The following is a 19,797-nucleotide window of genomic DNA, read 5'->3' as shown; positions in this document are numbered from 1 at the left end:
AAGTTCATATTCCCGAGCTGACAAGGTACAAATCTGTCGTTCTGCCCCTGAACAGGCAGTTAACCCAGTGTTCCTAGGCCGTCATTGAAAATAAGAATTTGTTCTTAACTGACTTGCCTAGTTAAATGAAGGTCAAAATAAATAAATATGGCTAAAGGTTCATCTGCCTCACCTGAAGCCCATTCTGGTGGGAAGCTGCTATAGACCACCAAGTGCTAACAGTCAGTATCTAGATAATATGTGTGAAATGCATGATAATGTATGTGATATCAACAGAGAAGTATATTTTCTGGGTGATTTAAATATTGACTGGCTATCATCAAGCTGCCCACTCAGGAAAAAACTTCAATGTAATGGGTGTGTGTTGGTGGCAGGCAAGTCAGGCGCAGGAGAACGAACTTGGTGAAACCGGAGTTGTTTAATAAATGCTGATAAAACTCCAAAATGTACAAAATAACAAAAGTGGGTACAAAACCAGTCGCACACCAACATAATACATGCACATCACATACAAACAAACAATCTCTGACAAGGACATGAGGGGATACAGAGGGTTAAATATACAACATGTAATTGATGGGATTGGAACCAGGTGTGAAGACAAGACAAAACCAATGGAAAATGAAAAATGGATCAGTGATGGCTAGAAGGCCAGTGACGTCGACCGCCGAACATCGCCCGAACAAGGAGAGGGACCGAAGTCGTGACATTCAAACTGTAACCAGTGCCTGCAACTTGGATCAGGTTGTCAGTCAACCTACCAGGGTAGTTACAAGCAGCAGAGGAATGAAATCATCAACATGTATTGACCACATCTTTACTAACGCTGCAGATATTTGCTTTAAAGCAGTATCCAAATCCATCTGATGTAGTGATCACAATATAATAGCCATATCTAGGACAACCAAAGTTCCAAAGGCTGGGCCTAATATAGTGTATAAGAGGTCATACAATAAGTTTTGTAATGATTCATATGTTGATGATGTAAAGAATATTTGCTGGTCTGTGGTGTGTAGTGAGGAGCAACCAGATGCCGCACTTGTGTATTTATGAAACTACTTATGAAACTACTTATTCCAGTGTGTGTGTACATGGGTATATGTGTGTGAGTGTACTGTATGTGTGTTCCTCAGACCTCTCTGTATTGGTCATCCTGCTGCTCTGGGCCAATTAGAGTGCTGTGTGGTCCGCCTGCAGCCATTGGGCACAGCCAGGGGTCAGAGAGTGTGACACGTCTCCTCTGACAGCCTCCGATTCGCTTGGCAGCCCGCGCCGGGGTAGGGTGCTGCCCCCGTCCGCCCCTTGGCACCCAGGGATTTGACATGTGACAAGAGGAGACAGGGGCAGCAGGGGCACCAGAGTGTCTGGACGGTACAGGGGCTACAGCAATTATTAGGGCCAAGGACTAGTCAAGGCCTGGACCCTCTATCTGTCAACAATGGAGGGGTCCTAAAAAGTAAACCTAGTGGTTACTGTACGTGTGGGTGGTGTTCATTATTTGAGAATGTTCCCATGCAAAGACAGAGATAGAATCTCATCCATGTCATTTAGGCAGTGACAGTGTCAGATAGGCTGGTTAACTCTGTAGTGAGAGAGCAACCTAACCTGCTGTGAACTGTAGATGGTGTACACCACACTAGGTGTTTTATTAGGGGTTGAGAGGGAGACCTGTAGAGTGAGATTATTTGGCTTTGGCTGCCCTCCTGTAGAGTGTCAGTAAGGGGCTTCACCTGGGGCTCTACACAGTACCTCCTAATATCCATCCTCTTCCTCCCACTCTCTCTGTCTCAGACTGATGGCTGTGCCGCACAGCGCCACATCGTAAATTAGTCCCGGGTGGTGACACAGTGCTTTCTGGGTAATTTGGACAATGGGGCGTTTGACAGCTCACCCATCACAACTACAGCGCCCCAGGGAGCCACTACTCCTCTTGAGCTTTTCTCTTCCCCCTTCCTCTCCTCCCTCACCACTGATGGAGCGACTCTCTAAGTAGCAGCATCATTCTCCAATCAAGCACCAAAATGTATTTTCATCCAGGAGAGAGCAAAGGAAGGAGAGGAGAGAGTGATGCGGCGCAGAAAGATAGATGAGGAGAGAGGGAGCTGCAGTAGAAAGAGGGAGCTACAGTAGAGAGGAAAGAGGGAGCTGCAGTAGAGAGAGGAAAGAGGGAGCTGCAGTAGAGAGAGGAAAGAGGGAGCTGCAGTAGAGAGAGGAAAGAGGGAGCTGCAGTAGAGAGAGGAAAGAGGGAGCTACAGTAGAGAGAGGAAAGAGGGAGCTACAGTAGAGAGAGGAAAGAGGAAGCTACAGTAGAGAGAGGAAAGAGGGAGCTACAGTAGAGAGAGGAAAGAGGATGGTGAGAAAAAGGGAATAAAATGAGAGGAAAGGGAAACATGTTTCTATAAATGTATGATCAGCAGTATCACTCATCCCAGAAGAACGCATAAACACGATTAAATGCAATCTCACTTTTTGAAAACTGTCAAGAACAACATATTTCCAATATTTCCTGTAAACCAGAATAATTCTGACCTTGTAACAAATCAGCTGAATGCATCAATCCAGCGTTATCTGGATTGCAGATGGGTTGGAGTGAGTTTTTTGTGCCACCTCTTGCTTATGCACATAGCCTTTGTATTCCCGCTGCAGTACAGTGAGCCTCCGTTTCCATGACACCCTGGGAATTAATTTCCTCAGAATGCAGAATTAAGATTCCCTCTCTTTTCTAACCTGCAGCATATTTTTCGTTGCTGTATTTCATATAGGGAGGCAGTGTATTGGACTGTATTTTATAGGAACTACCTGTGCTGGTTCAGGATCAGTCTTCCTGTCTCTCCCTGTGTTCTTCTCTATGACGTATGGTCCCAGCAGGGCTGAGGAAGGACCCAGTAATGAAATGAGGGAGTGGCTCTGTGTGTCTCGGCCTTCCAGTGTCCTCCTGCCAGTCTCTGTCTCTCTGTATGTCTGTCTGTAATAATAATAATAATGGTGGGTGCTTATATTTGTCCTGTTTCAAGTGTGACTTGGAAATGTGTTTTTGCGTATCCCAATCCTTGTAGAGTGGGGTCACGGCCAGGGTCTGTCATTATCAACGGCTCGGGGATTCAAACTAGCAACCTTTCAGTTACTGGTGTTTTATTGATGTTTCATTTAACCTTTATGTAACTAGGCAAGCCAGTTAAGAACAAATTCTAACCGCTACTTACCGATCTCTCTCTCTCTCTGCCTGTCTGCCTGTCTGTATTAAGTAGATCACTCATCCATCTCTTCAGCCATCACAGTCTCTCAGAGCCTGCCCTGGCCTGTATTAAGTAGATCACTCATCCATCTCTTCAGCCATCACAGTCTCTCAGAGCTGCCCTGGCCTGTCTGTATTAAGTAGATCACTCATCCATCTCTTCAGCCATCACAGTCTCTCAGAGCCTGCCCTGGCCTGTCTGTATTAAGTAGATCACTCATCCATCTCTTCAGCCATCACAGTCTCTCAGAGCCTGCCCTGGCCTGTCTGTATTAAGTAGATCACTCATCCATCTCTTCAGCCATCACAGTCTCTCAGAGCCTGCCCTGGCCTGTCTGTATTAAGTAGATCAATCATCCATCTCTTCAGCCATCACAGTCTCTCAGAGCCTGCCCTGGCCTGTCTGTATTAAGTAGATCACTCATCCATCTCTTCAGCCATCACAGTCTCTCAGAGCCTGCCCTGGCCTGTATTAAGTAGATCACTCATCCATCTCTTCAGCCATCACAGTCTCTCAGAGCCTGCCCTGGCCTGTATTAAGTAGATCACTCATCCATCTCTTCAGCCATCACAGTCTCTCAGAGCCTGCCCTGGCCTGTGCGAAACAACAGTCTATGCTGCTCTTGTTTTTCTGGTTAGGGTCATTATCTGACCACCGTGACCTTGTCATCTCTGGCACTATGAGATCAGTTGGATGAGGTCCAGGTCCTATGGCTCTGGAATGCAAAGACGGCCTACTGCCAGAGAAAGACCAGAGAGCTGGAGTGGGTGGAGGGAGGGTGAAGGGCTGGGTCAACGTTTATACGAAGACTTTATTATCCACGCATTTTTCACATTCATTTTTTCATCAGAAATGATTCCCTATGGGTTCCTTGATTTGTGTGTGTAAAATATTACTGTTCTCAGATTTTTAATTTAAAGATTTTAGATGTGTATGAAAATGTGAGAAAACACAACAATCTCTTTCATAATTTCTTTAAACAATAAAATCAAATTTACCAACGTTTCTGAAAATGAATATATAGTGTTTTGGAATAAAACTCTTCATATAGGGGTCTTGAAATCATGCACTCAATGTACAAAAGGAGAAAGGGAGAGAAGGGGGGCAGAGAGAGAAAAATAATTACAGAGAGAGAGAGAAACGGAACTGTACTGTATGTAAAATAAAGAACTAGACAGAAATGAGGTGGCCATATTGGTGTTATTAGTCATTTCAACTGGCTGTTTGTGCTGGGAATTTCTGATATTGTGTTTTGCTATTTCTGTCCATGATCTGAAAGCACCAGGCGATCTGTCCTGGCTTCCTAATGAAAAACCTTTTAATCTGATAGAGAGACAGAGAGAGGTGAGAGAGAACATATAGAGAGAGGGAGAGGAAAGAGAAAAAGGAATGTGGAGGGAGAGAAAGAAAGAGAGAGGGAGAGGAAAGAGAAAAAGGAATGTGGAGGGAGAGAAAGAAAGAGAGAGGGAGAGGAAAGAGAAAAAGGAATGTGGAGGGAGAGAAAGAAAGAGAGAGAGAGGAAAGAGAAAAAGGTAGGAGTGAGAAACAGAGTGAAGTTTATCGAAAGCATGTCCATTTCTCATTTAGAACATTTTCTACGCTTATCTCCAGGCCCACTCTCCCATCCCACTACTGCTGCAGCTCTCCTGCCTCGCGCACTGCCATGCTGAGGTGGGCAAAATCAATTTTTGCAGATACATTTTTGCAATTACATCACTTACTCTGTTTAAGATAAGATGCATGAATTGGACTACTCTTGAAGCACCAGATTGAATTATTCATTTGGTTTACTCAACTCGGTCTCTCTCTATCTCTCTCTCTCTCTTCCCCTCCCCTTTCTCTCTCTCCTCCTCTCTCTCTCTCTCCCTCCCCCCACCTCTCTGTCTCTCTCGGTCCCGGGTCCCATGGTCCCAGGGGATGAAATATGAGTGTGTTTAGCACTCTTCAATAGAGAGCACAGGACATGGGAGGGGTCACTGGGCCTCTAATGCTACCCAATAAATATCTGCTGCTCCTCGCCTCGTCTGTGTTGGGAGAGGGGGGAATAAGCTCTCTCTGTCTTTCTATCTCTCTCTCTGAGTGTATGGCTACATTAGTGTATACAGGGGGAGAAGACGAGAAATGAAAGTAGATAGCTGAGTGCATGGGAGCGTATGCATTCATGGTGTGGGTTGTTTATGGTAGTGTTTGAATGTTTCTGTGTTTGTGAGAACAGAGTCGTCCATATGGATTTGAGCCACCAGTCTAGTATTGGTCTTTACTTATTTCAAGACAGCCAGTATTGATTGAAGGGAGTCTTTAGCATTGATTTATGTTCACTCAATGTAATGGGGAGATGTGCTGGGAACACGGTGATAACAGGTGGCTCTGATTGACAGTGCTCACTGTCTTGTGACACTTTGCGTGACAGCGTGGTCTTATACCAGATCATGGTGGTGGACTCAAGTTCTTTACAGATCACTGTATAGGCCTACTGGATTTCCCTAAAAGCATTCCCTACTGTAGAACATTCCTTGGGGGGAAATTCCTCTTGTCCTTCTCCCCAGCTCACTACATGTATTGCCCATTGTCCTTAAAGCTGGATTCCTTCATTGTGAAACCGCCACGTCCGTTTGGGATATTACAACAACAAAGAAGTTACTGCAAATAACAAACACTGTTTTTTTCCCTCTGACATGAGAGGCTCCTTCCTCATTTCAACAACAAAACCAAAACAATAAGGAAGGCGCTGGGGGCAAACATTGGTGCAGTTTCCCCTACTGAATTTCTATCTTTAAGGGAGAGAAACGGTCAGACAGAAAGGAGGAGTGGAGAGATGAGAGGAGGGAATGGAGGACAGTAGGAGTATACGAATAAGGGTTGGGATGAGAGGAGGGAATGGAGGACAGTAGGAGTATAAGAATAAGGGTTGGGATGAGAGGAGAGAATGGAGGACAGTAGGAGTATACGAATAAGGGTTGGGATGAGAGGAGGGAATGGAGGACAGTAGGAGTATAAGAATAAGGGTTGGGATGAGAGGAGAGAATGGAGGACAGTAGGAGTATAAGAATAAGGGTTGGGATGAGAGGAGAGAAAGCATCAGCCAAGTGAAGAGCAGAGGAGTGTGTGGGGAATAGAGGAGGAAAGGAAAAGGAGAGGAGAAGATTTATGCCCACGTTCATCCGTGTTCACACTTGACTCTCCGCTCATGGAGGGGAAACAGAGGCCCAGTTGATAGAGTGGCTTCCTGGGGACAATAAATCTGGTTGTGGAGAGATAGAATAGAGCTTATCTTCCACTATGGTGTCAGGGAGGAGCATTCACCAGCTGTCATCACACATACAGAGCAACTATATAACATACGGCAACGCCACAGAAAGACAGAGGAAAACAATACACATTCCCAGACCAATAGAGACAAATTATAAACATTCTCAAGGACTCTTAGTTCAGCAATATAGTAGTCTCAAACAGGCATAATGGAGTCATATTCAGACAGCTCAGAAATGAATCCTGCATACAAAGATTCTTACTCTACTTCAACAGAGCCTTCAGAAAGTATTCACACCCCTTGACCTATTCCACATTTAGTTTCAGCCTGAATAAAAACACGATTCATTTCACATTTTGTGTCACTGTGTCACCCCATAATGGCAAAATGGAAATGTGTTTTTAGATTACATTTTGTGAAATGAATTAAAAATGAAAAGCTGAAATGTCTTGAGTCAATAAGTATTCAACCCCTTTGTTATGGCAAGCCTAAATAAGTTTAGGAGTAAAAATGTGCTTAACGAGTCACATAATAAGTTGCATGGACTCTCTCTGTGTACAATACTAGTGTTTAACATTATTTTTGAATGACTACCTCATCTCATCTCAGGAAACCGCTCAGGGATTTCACCATGAGGCCAATGGTGACTTTAAAACAGTTACAGAGTTTAATGGCTGTGATAGGAGATAACTGAGGATGGATCAACAACATTGTATTTGGTCCACAGTACTAACTTTAATGACAGAATGAAAAGAAGGAAGCCTGTACAAAATAACAAATATTTCAAAACATGCATCCTGTTTGCAGTAAGGCGCTAAAGAAAAACTGCAAAACATGGGGCAAATAAATGTACTTTATGTCCTGAATACAAAGTGTTATGTTTGGGGCAAATAAATGTACTTTATGTCCTGAATACAAAGTGTTATGTTTGGGGCAAATAAATGTACTTTATGTCCTGAATACAAAGTGTTATGTTTGGGGCAAATAAATGTACTTTATGTCCTGAATACAAAGTGTTATGTTTGGGGCAAATCCAACACAACACCTCACTGAGTACCACTCTTCATATTTCAAGTATGGTGGTGACTGCATCATGTTATGGGTATGCTTGTCATAGACAAGGACTAAGGATTTTTTTGAGGATAATAAGATACAAAATACAGATAAGCACAGGAAAAATTGGTTTAGTCTGCTTCCCAACAGACACTGGAAGACAATTTCACCTTTCAGCAGGACAATAACCTAAAACACAAGGCCAAATCTACACTGGACTTGCTCACCAAGACTACATTGAATGTTCCTGAGTGGCCGAGTTACAGTTTTGACTTGAATCAGCTTGAAAATCTATGGCAAGACTTGAAAATGGCTGTCTAGCAATGATCAACAACAAACTTGACAAAGCTTGAAGAATTTTAAAAATAATAATGTGCAATCCAGACTCACAGCTGTAATTGCTGCCAAAGGTGTGTCACGTGTGCTCCCTCTCCAGCCTCTAGGTCACCAGGCTGCCGAATATGGCACACAGCTGTCATCATCATTATGTGCACCTGCGCATAATGACACTCACCTGGACTCCATCACCTCCTTGATTACCTGCCCTATATAAGTCCCTCCCTTTGGTTCCTCACCCAGGCGTCATTGTTTCTGTTTCAGTTTCATGTCTGTGCGTTGTTCGTGTTTCTTGTTTTGTATTATGTTTCATTCATTAAATGTCTTCAGTCCTCGAACTTGCTTCCCGGCTCCCAGCGCTACGTTACAACATGATTCTAATATGGGGTATTGCGTGTAAACAGGTAATAAACAAATATTTAATCCATTTTGAATTCAGGCTGTAACACAACAAAATGTGGAATAAGTCAAGGGTTATGAATACTTTAGGAAGGCACTGTATATGTCGGGATAATGTCTGCATAAATTCACAGTTCACTTCTCTTTTCATAAAGTAATCCCTTGATTTACAGTACTGTATTTCTGTTGGGACTGAGACCCACTGAAGTCTGCTTCTATTACTCCCCACTTCTTCTTTTGCTAACTCAATTTGATTTAATACGTTTTTACTTTTCTGTGAGCTGAAGTCAACTCAACTTAACGGTTTTTGTCAACTCAACAAATTTAGCAAATTTAGTAAACAAGTCATTTTGACTGAATCTTTATTTTTTTACAGTGTACAGTCGTGGCCAAAATTTTTGAGAATGACACAAATATGAATTTTCACAAAGTCTGCTGCCTCAGTTTGTATGATGGCAATTTGCATATTCTCCAGAATGTTATGAAGAAGGATCAGATGAATTGCAATGAATTGCCAAGTCCCTCTTTCCATGCAAATTAACTAAATCCCCAAAAACATTTCCACTGGATTTTAAATCTGCCACAAAAGGACCAGCTGACATCATGTCATTGATTCTCTCGTTAACACAGGTGTGAGTGTTGACGAGGACAAGGCTGGAGATCACTCTGTCATGCTGATTGAGTTTGAATAACAGACTGGAAGTTTCAAAGGGAGGGTGGTGCTTGGAATCATTGTTCTTCCTCTGTCAACCATGGTTACCTGCAAGGAAACACGTGCCGTCATCATTGCTTTGCACAAAAAGGGCTTGACAGGCAAGGATATTGCTGCCAGTAAGATTGCACCTAAATCAACCATTTATAGGATCATCAAGAACTTCAAGGAGAGCTGTTCAATTGTTGTGAATAAGGCTTCAGGGCGCCCAAGAAAGTCCAACAAGCGCCAGGACCGTCTCCTAAATTTGTTTCAGCTGCGGGATCGGGCCACCACCAGTACAGAGCTTGCTCAGGAATGGCAGCAGGCAGGTGTGAGTGCATCTGCACGCACAGTGAGGTGAATACTTTTGGAGGATGGTCTGGTGTCAAGAAGGGCAGCAAAGAAGCCACTTCTCTCCACAACATCAGGGACAGACTGATATTCTGCAAAAGGTACAGGGATTGGACTGCTGAGGACTGGGGTAAAGTCATTTTCTCTGATGAATCCCCTTTCTGATTGTTTGGGGCATCCGGAAAAAAAACTTGCCCGGAGAAGACAAGGTGAACGCTACCATCAGTCCTGTGTCATGCCAACAGTAAAGCATCCTGAGACCATTCATGTGTGGGGTTTCTTCTCAGCCTAGGGAGTGGGCTCACTCACAATTTTGCCTAAGAACACAGCCATGAATAAAGAATGGTACCAACACATCCTCCGAGAGCAACTTCTTCCAACCATCCAGGAACAGTTTGGAGACGAACAATGCCTTTTCCAGCATGATGGAGCACCTTGCCATAAGGCAAAAGTCAACATCAATATTTTGTGTCCATGGCCAGGAAACTCCCCAGACCTTAATCCCATTGAGAACTTGTGATCAATCCTCAAATTCGGACAAACTCCAAGCATCGATTATGCAATAATGGGCTGCCATCAGTCAGGATGTGGCCCAGAAGTTAATTGACAGCATGCCAGAGCAGATTGCAGAGGTCTTGAAAAAGAAGTGTCAACACTGCAAATATTGACTCTTTGCATCAACTTCATGTAATTGTCAATAAACGCCTTTGACACTTATGAAATGCTTGTAATTATACTTCAGTATTTCATAGTAACATCTGACAAAAATATCTAAAGACACTGAAGCAGCAAATTTTGTGGAAATTAATATTTGTGTCATTCTCAAATCTTTTGACCACAACTGTACAGACAGACACAGGGACATTTCACTGCTGCATTCAAAGGAAAGAAAGGCCACTGAAGGTCTCCGTGATACACAAAGTAGCATCTAGCAGCATAGGGAAGCCTCCCTTAATTGACAGGTCCATTAGCTTTTTACAGGAGCTTTTCATCTCTCTGAACTAAAGGCCTGCAGGGCACATGCTCTCTATACCGGACGGGCACTGGTGTAAAGTACTTAAGTAAAAATACTTTCAAGTACTACTTAAGTAGTTTTTTGGGGTATCTATACTTTACTTTACTATTTATTTTTTTGACAACTTTTACTTATACTTCACTACATTCCTAAGGAAATGTATGTAATTTTTACTCCCTACATTTTCCCTGACACACAAAAGTACTCGTTACATTTTGAAAGCTTAACAGGACAGGAAAATTGTTAAATTCACACACTTATCAAGAGAACATCCCTGGTCATCACTACTGCCTCTGATCTGGCAGACTCACTAAACACATGCTTGGTTTGTAAATTATGTCTGAGTGTTGGAGTGTGCCCCCTGGCTATCTGTAAAAATAAAAATAGAAATGTGGCCGTCTGCTTTGCTTAATATAAGGAATTTAAAATGATTTAAACTTGTACTGAAGTATATTTAAATCCAAATACTTTTAGTATTTTACTCAAGTAGCATTTTACTAGGTGACTTTCACTGTTTAATCTCAGATTGTGTTTAATGTGGGCCTGTCACAGAGTGATGTGGCTCATCTGTCCTTGATCACCTGATTGCATCATGACACACACACACGTACACACACGCACGCACACGCACGTGCACACGTGCGCGCACACACACACACACACACACACACACACATACACACGGCTTGTCTCTGTACTGTCAATGGTAGCCACTCATCTCTGTAGGAGGGTGGTGGCTGGGAGTCCTGCCTTTCATCTCACCATGAACATATTTGACATTTACAGGGGCTTCCATGACAAATTATTTCCTCTTCTGTGCTTCAGATTTAAATAATCTGAGCTTGTTTTGTATTTACTCTGGAGAGGAATTCATAATCATAATGCCTCTGCTTCGGACGGTGTAATAGGCAAGTTAAGAATTACTGTAACACATTCCATTCGTTGTCCTCCAAAACACACTTAATATTTAGTTGTATTCCCTACAGTGTACTCTCAATTGTGAGGGATTTACTAGTTTAAACTTAATATAACATTCAAGTAATATTCAATTGGGGTCTTGAAATATTCAGTAATAAGACACATAATACAAATTAGGAAACACCTCCAATTATGGAAGAAAATAGCAGTTGAATAAAATGTAAACACTCTAAAATATGGAAGCAATTAAAAAATATCATATTGAAATCTAGTCGAGGAAATGCTTGACAGTATATTGCATATAAAACAGTTTTGGCATATGGCTTATTAAATAGATTATTACAGAAAAGTTATGAGTCTAAACAAGCCAACAAAAAAAATATGGTTCTCAGCATAATTATTTTGAACCCAATAAGTATGCCGGTAAGTTATGCAGTCATTTACGAAACTATCAGATACAGACAAAATGATTCTTACAGGCGATTAGCTAGCTGTTGTTTGGAGTCGGAAGTCTAGCTACAGTTTTTTCCTTCTTCTTCTCTCTGTCTGAGTGTGTCCTCTTGTTCTGTTGTGTTTCCTGTTTCACACGTCCAGTGTGACTGTTGGGTGGGCGCCACAGTGTCAGCAGAAGCACTGTAGCCTGGAGGCAGGGCATCAGTCTGGCTCTCAGATCACTTTGGTGTTAACAGAACAGATAGAAGTCCATCCCACTGGGCCTCTATGACCATCAAAGCACCAAGGCCAGGCAATATCATCAGCTGATTTCATCTCAATTAAGTACCTTAATGTGATTGTTTTCAGTGAAAATGGTCAAAAACAAACAAGAAAAGCTTCTTAGCAAAGAGAAATTTCTCAAGCAATAATTTTGCTAGAACTGTCTTAAAGTGGTTTGATTAGGGGGGTAAACTGAAAATATATTATTGGCAGAGAGGTTTGAAACTCTCGTTCCTATTGGTCTATTAAGTCCTTTACCACATGGTGATGTCACCATGGAATGCCAAAACAGCTCTTACACTAAAAGAGAATTATTATAATTTTCACAATTTCACAGTATTATTCCAACCTCATGCTGCAGTGGAGTGTGTGCTGTTGGTACGTTGGAGCAGAGGGAGGAACTGAGAAACTGAGAGAGGAAAAGAGAGATGGAAGGAGAGAGAAATGGAGATAGAACTACTCTTTGAGCTTGTTCTTGTTCTATATTCTATTGACTAGAGTGCGAGGGCCAGTCAGATTGTTTAAGAGTCAGGGTCTTTCAAGTATCATGTGGTTTCTTTTTCCATTTATGGGCTGTTTTTCACTGGAGGGCTGCAACCATTCCCTTGTATTTAGGATTTCTTACACTCTAGAAGTTGATGCATTCCAGAGTGTAGTGTGTGTGTGTGTGTGTGTGTGTGTGTGTGTGTGTGTGTGTGTGTGTGCGAGCGTGCGTGTGGAACAACGTTCTGAATTCTTTCATGCTTGTTTCTGAACTCCAGCCCAACGGTCAGACACAGAGGGAGGGAGCGAGGGAAGGAAAGAGATAGAGAGATAGAAGCAGTAGAGGGTGAAAGGAGGCTAACACTTTCTTTAATGAGGTTCCTCGGCTTTCTTCCATTGTTTTTGGTTCAGGGTCCCTGGGCCTGGGTGGAGAGTGGGCCATAGCCAAGGTGCACTGTAAGCTACCTCCAAAAGTTCTGATACAATATATTGTAATAGTGGAGAATAGTCTCTATAGATTGCCCTTGGGGAGGAAAGTGTGTGTAGTTATTCGCCATTTAGTGAGAATGGAAGTGCATCAACCCACACCCAGCACAGCTCTCCTCTCCTGCCTGTCGTGACTCGTGGTGAGTACTGAGCACTCAACCCATCCACACACACCTGTGAGGAAGAGAGGTCACAGGTAAGGGGTTAAAGGTCACTCCAAGTTTACTGCTACTCCTCAATTAGCACTATATCAGGAGCTGAGGATAGAGAGGATTGATTTAGCACCCATGGTTATGAATAGCAGACACACTGCTCCGCACGCACACACTCAGACACACATGCATGCACACATGGTCCAGTGCATATACACACACACATTCACACACAGAAACACACAAGCACACACACACTAACCTGGTAGTTTTCTAATCGAGGGCTTGGATGATTGAGGGCACCTCCAGCCTTTATTGTCAGAGCGATCAGCTCCAATCTATGGCAGAGAGAGAGGAGATAACATTAGAATGTTAGCTAGAGATCATGAGAGGAAAGACAAATATCCACACAGGCACTATTTACTGCTCAGACAGCAGCAGCGTCTGTCTGGGAGACCTGGAGGCCTGATGCAGACAACAAGGCTCCAGTATGTCTGGACACCACAGAGAGAGAGAGAGAGAGAGGAGAGAGAGGAGAGAGAGAGAGAGAGAGAGAGAGAGAGAGAGAGAGAGACATGGAAGAATTACTGATGGTGCTGATAAACCTTTATGCTATCCCTCTCTGTCTCTGTGTCGCCATATCTCTTCATCGCTCTCTTTCTCTTTTTCTCACTCTCTCTCTCTTTCTCTGGCTCTCTCTCTCTCTGCTTCACCCTCTCTTTCTCTGTCTCTGTCCTTTATTTCTCTCATTCTGTTTCACCCTCTCCTTTTCTCTGTGTCTCTCTCTGACACACTGGATTCTTTAGGGTAGACTGGTGAATAATTGATGTCCACCGGTTCGATGGTAAGAATAGAACAGTTCTGGAGGTGACAAATGGAGTGTCGAATGGGCTTCATCTTTCTCTCTTCAAGGAGTGGGGAACTTGTGTGTGAGTTTGTGTGTGTGTGTGCATGTGCGTGCGCATGTGTGTGTGCGCGTGTGTGTGTGTGTGTGCGTGTGTGTGTATGTGTGTGTGTGTGTGTTCTTGTGTCATTTAAGACAGTAGGGGATGAAAGAGACCTGTAATTACAGGGAAGCGTATATCTGTCTGCAGCTGAACTATCCCAGGAATGGACTAAACGGGGCCAAAAGCTTGGGGTCGTCGTCGTTAGATATCCTGTGTGTGAGAACGTTTCACCTGGCCTTCTTCTTCTCCTCCCTCTCAACCCCTGAACTCTGGTTCTCATCATCTCACATTATCTCTTCCCTCCTTCCCAGTCAGTAGACAGCAGTAATAACTGCATGAGGTTAGGCCAGCCAGACTGGTGTGTAAATCCTGTCTGCCTGGGAAGAATCCCAGAACCTTCCTGGACTCTAAAATACACCTGTCTAAACATTCAGGACCATCAAATATAGGGATGGTACTGTGTGCAAAGTGGGATACAATAATCCCATGCAAAGATGATGGTAATAACACATTATCCTCTTGTTTCATTTCCACCCCTCCCTCTACTTTCTCTCTCTCTCCTTTCTCTCTCTCTTTCTCTCTCTCCTCTCTCTCTCTCTCTCTCGCGCGCGCTCTCCTTCTTCCTCTCTCTCTCTCTCTCTCTCTCTCTCTCCTTCCCCTCTCTCTCTCTCTCTCTCTCTCTCCCTCTCTCTCTCTCTCTCCTTCCTCTCCCTCTCCTTCCATTCTCTCCTTTTTCTCTCTCCTTCCTCTCTCTCTCTCCTTCCTCTCTCTCCTTCCTCTCTCTCTCTCTCTCCCTTCTTCCTCTCTCTCTCTCTCCTTCATCTCTCTCCTTCCTCTCTCTCTCTCTCTCCCTACTCTCTCTCTCTGTGTCTTTCTGCAGTGAGAGATGATGATGACTTCATGGGATTGGGTGATCTGCCAGAGACCTTCCCCTCGGACCCTCCGGAGCCCCTCCCAGTGTTCCTGATGGAGCCCGAGGAGGCGTACATCGTCAAGAACAAACCTGTCAATCTCTACTGCAAGGCCACGCCCGCCACTCAGATCTACTTCAAATGCAACAGCGAGTGGGTCCACCAGAAAGAACACACCGTAGAGGAGAGGGTGGACGAGAACTCGGGTCAGTAAAACTACCCGTGTGAATGTTTTTCTCATATGCACTGTATCTGGTTGTGGTGTGTCCTGTGGACAACATTTCATCAACCCTGGAGTGCATTTCATGATAAACATGGACCAAACCTTTAAACATGAACAAACGAGATCAACATGGTTGAGGTCGAACAGACAGCACAGACACTGAGACAAACAGACCCAGACTCACCCTTCAGCTACGCAGTTCGGTCAGAAAATCAAGGAGATGAATTATTCAGTGAAAACTTTACTATGCCCTTTACCACACCCCTAGAACACACACACACGCACACGCTGACACATACACATCCACACACACATGGTTAATGAGAATAGGATTTTTGTAGCATAGCGACAGTCTTGTTAAAGAGATATTTCAACACAGGGCTGCACCAATACTAGTCTGTCACTGCAGAGGCTCTGTCTGAAAGAGTTGAAACTGGACATCATTAAGACTGAGACACAACACAGACAGAGGCATACTGTTCTCCTTCAGACACTACTCTCTTTCTCTGTCCTTATCCTCTCTCTCTCTCTCTCTCTCTCTCTCTCTCTCTCTCCCTTTATCTCTCTCTGTCCTTATCCTCTCTCTCTCTCTCTCTCTCTCTCTCTCTCTCTATCTGTGTCCTTATCTCCTCACTCAAGTCCCTTTTCTTCTATCGCTCTCTTCTTCTCTCCTACTATTTCTCTTTACATCCGTCATTATCAGTGTGAGTGAATGATGTTTGATGCTAAACCCTTGTCTGACGCAAGTCCTCCACACCCTCATCCTCACCCTCACCCCACCCTCACCCCCACCCTCACCCCCCACCCTCACCCCCACCCCAACTCTCACCCCCACCCCAACTCTCACCCCCACCCTCATCCCCACCCCCACCCTGAACCCACACCCTCATTCCCACCACCACCCCAACTCTCATCCACACTCTCATCCAACTCTCAACTCTCATCCCCACTCTCACCCCCACCCTCACCTCCACCCCAACTCTCATCCCCACCCCCACCCTCATTCCCAACCCCACCCTCATCCCCACCCTCACCCCCACCCTCATCCCCACCCCCACCCTCACCCCTACCCTCAGAAACCAAGTCATAGCAGCAGTCAGATATGTTCATACACACACCCTGGTGAAGGACTTCAGATCCAGTGAGCACAGTAGACAGTCCTGGCCTGTAGATAGTCCAACAGAAAGAGACTGGACCTTCTGCTTAACAAGGCAGACGTCCATTCTCCATCTCTTTCTCTGTTTGTCAGTCCTTTCTGCTTACACTAGTGTGCCCTGACTGTCACAGGGCATGAACTCTCGCTTGTCTGTGTGTGTGTGTGCATATCCACGTTTGTGTGTGAATATGTGTGCTTGCATGTACGTGCATACAGTATGTTTGGATGTGTGCAGGTGTGTGGCGTGTTTAGCCCCCACTCATGTAGAGGTTGAATGGTGAATCCCAGAGTGGAGGGGCTGAGGCTGTTTCTGACTAAAGCCTGCTCCTCTGGGCTCCACAGACATTACACACAGCACCATTCGGCTGATTGGCTGTATTCAGCTGCCAAAGGGGGAAATTGACTTCTTTTTGTAGCCCACAGGTAGCAATCACACAGCATTTATCCTCTTTAATCCCGGGGCTCAGAGACACACACACATCGCTGCACTCACTGGAATACACATACACACACACACATCCCTGCACCCACAGGCACACACACACACATCCCTGCACCCACAGGCACACACACACACATCCCTGCACCCACAGGCACACATACACACATCCCTGCACCCACAGGCACACACACACACATCGCTGCACTCACTGGAATACACACACACACACACATCCCTGCACCCGCAGGCACACACACACACACATCCCTGCACCCGCAGGCACACACACACACATCCCTGCACCCACAGGCACACACACACACATCCCTGCACCCACAGGCACACATACACACATCCCTGCACCCACAGGCACACACACACACATCGCTGCACTCACTGGAATACACACACACACACATCCCTGCACCCGCAGGCACACACACACACACACATCCCTGCACCCGCAGGCACACACACACACACATCCCTGCACCCGCAGGCACACACACACACATCCCTGCACCCACAGGCACACACACACACACACATCCCTGCACCCACAGGCACACACACACACATCCCTGCACCCACAGGCACACACACACACATCCCTGCACCCACTGGCACACACACACACATCCCTGCACCCACTGGCACACACACACACACACATCCCTGCACCCACTGGCACACACACACACATCCCTGCACCCACTGGCACACACACACACATCCCTGCACCCACTGGCACACACACACACACATCCCTGCACCCACAGGCACACACACACACATCCCTGCACCCACAGGCACACACACACACACATCCCTGCACCCACAGGCACACACACACACATCCCTGCACCCACTGGCACACACACACACACATCCCTGCACCCACTGGCACACACACACACATCCCTGCACCCACAGGCACACACACACACATCCCTGCACCCACAGGCACACACACACACACATCCCTGCACCCACTGGCACACATACACACATCCCTGCACCCACACACACACACACACACACACACACATCCCTGCACCCACAGGCACACACACACACCCCTGCACCCACTGGCACACATACACACATCCCTGCACCCACTGGCACACACACACACACACACACATCCCTGCACCCACTGGCACACACACACACATCCCTGCACCCACTGGCACACACACACACATCCCTGCACCCACAGGCACACACACACATCCCTGCACCCACAGGCACACACACACACATCCCTGCACCCACTGGCACACATACACACATCCCTGCACCCACACACACACACACACACACACACATCCCTGCACCCACAGGCACACACACACACATCCCTGCACCCACTGGCACACACACACACATCCCTGCACCCACTGGCACACACACACACATCCCTGCACCCACAGGCACACACACACACACACACATCCCTGCACCCACTGGCACACATACACACATCCCTGCACCCACACACACACACACACACACACACACACACACACATCCCTGCACCCACAGGCACACACACACACACATCCCTGCACCCACACACACACACACACACACATCCCTGCACACACACACATACGCATAATCACATATGTGCACAGACTCTCTCAATTCCCCCTGTCACATGCATACTTTCTTTAAATAAACAGACATCGGGGTGGAACATACTTCAACATGTTCCAAACAGAGCAACACACACACACAGATACTATACACACTGACTGATCAAAACATTAGGAACACCTTCCTGATATTTAGTTGCACCCCCTTTTCCCCTCAGAACAGCATCAGTTCAAGGTGTCAAACTTGTTTCACAGGGATGCTGGTCCATGTCGACTCCAATGCTTTCCACAGTTGTGTCAAGTTGGATGTCCTTTGGGTGGTGGACCATTCTTGATACACACGGGCAACTATTGAGTGTGAAAAACCCTTTGCAGTTCTTGACACACTCAAACCGGTGTAGCTGGCATCTATACCATACCCCGTTCAAAGGCACTTAAATATTTGATCTTGCCCATTCACCCTCTGAATGGCACACACACACACACACTCCATGTCTCAAGGCTTAAAAATAATTCTTTAACCTGTCTCCTCCACTTCATCTACACTGATTGAAGTGGATTTAACAGGTGACATCAATAAGGGATCATAGCTTTCACCTGGTCAGTCTGTCATGGAAAGATCAGTTTTTGTTCACTCAGTGTATATACAGTGGGGAGAACAAGTATTTGACACACTGCCAATTTTGCAGGTTTTCCTACTTACAAAGCATGTAGAGGTCTGTAATTTTTTTAATCATAGGTAAACTTCAACTGTGAGAGACGGAATCTAAAACAAAAATCCAGAAAATCACATTGTATGATTTTTAAGTAATTCATTTGCATTTTATTGCATGACATAAGTATTTGATACATCAGAAAAGCAGAACTTAATATTTGGTACAGAAACCTTTGTTTGCAATTACAGAGATCATATGTTTCCTGTAGTTCTTGACCAGGTTTGCACACACTGCAGCAGGGATTTTGGCCCACTCCTCCATACAGACCTTCTCCAGATCCTTCAGGTTTCGGGGCTGTCGCTGGGCAATACGGACTTTCAGCTCCCTCCAAAGATTTTCTATTGGGTTCAGGTCTGGAGACTGGCTAGGCCACTCCAGGACCTTGAGATGCTTCTTACGGAGCCACTCCTTAGTTGTCTTGGCTGTGTGTTTCGGATCGGTGTCATGCTGGAAGACCCAGCCACGACCCATCTTCAATGCTCTTACTGAGAGAAGAGGTTGTTGGCCAAGATCTCACGATATATGGCTCCATCGTCCTGTCCCCTTTGCAGAAAAGCATCCCCAAAGAATGATGTTTCCACCTCCATGCTTCACGGTTGGGATGGTGTTTTGGGGTTGTACTCATCCTTCTTTTTCCTCCAAACACGGCGAGTGGAGTTTAGACCAAAACGCTCTATTTTTGTCTCATCAGACCACATGACCTCCTCCCATTCCTCC

At 45.2% G+C, this 19,797-nt stretch overlaps 1 protein-coding gene across 2 annotated transcripts in view; it reads left to right on the top strand.

The window, feature by feature from the left end:
• Positions 1 to 19,797, top strand: part of LOC115119317 (netrin receptor UNC5C-like) — a 327,268-nt gene that overhangs the window by 146,745 nt on the left and 160,726 nt on the right. For both annotated transcript variants that reach the window (XM_065007478.1, XM_065007477.1), the window contains exon 2: positions 14,915 to 15,151. In XM_065007478.1, the coding sequence (XP_064863550.1) occupies positions 14,915 to 15,151 (237 nt within the window). The remainder of the gene's footprint in view (positions 1 to 14,914; positions 15,152 to 19,797) is intronic.

This window comes from Oncorhynchus nerka, linkage group LG22 (genome assembly GCF_034236695.1).
Source record: "Oncorhynchus nerka isolate Pitt River linkage group LG22, Oner_Uvic_2.0, whole genome shotgun sequence".
Taxonomy (NCBI): domain Eukaryota; kingdom Metazoa; phylum Chordata; class Actinopteri; order Salmoniformes; family Salmonidae; genus Oncorhynchus; species Oncorhynchus nerka.
This window is presented reverse-complemented; position numbering and strand designations above follow the sequence as displayed.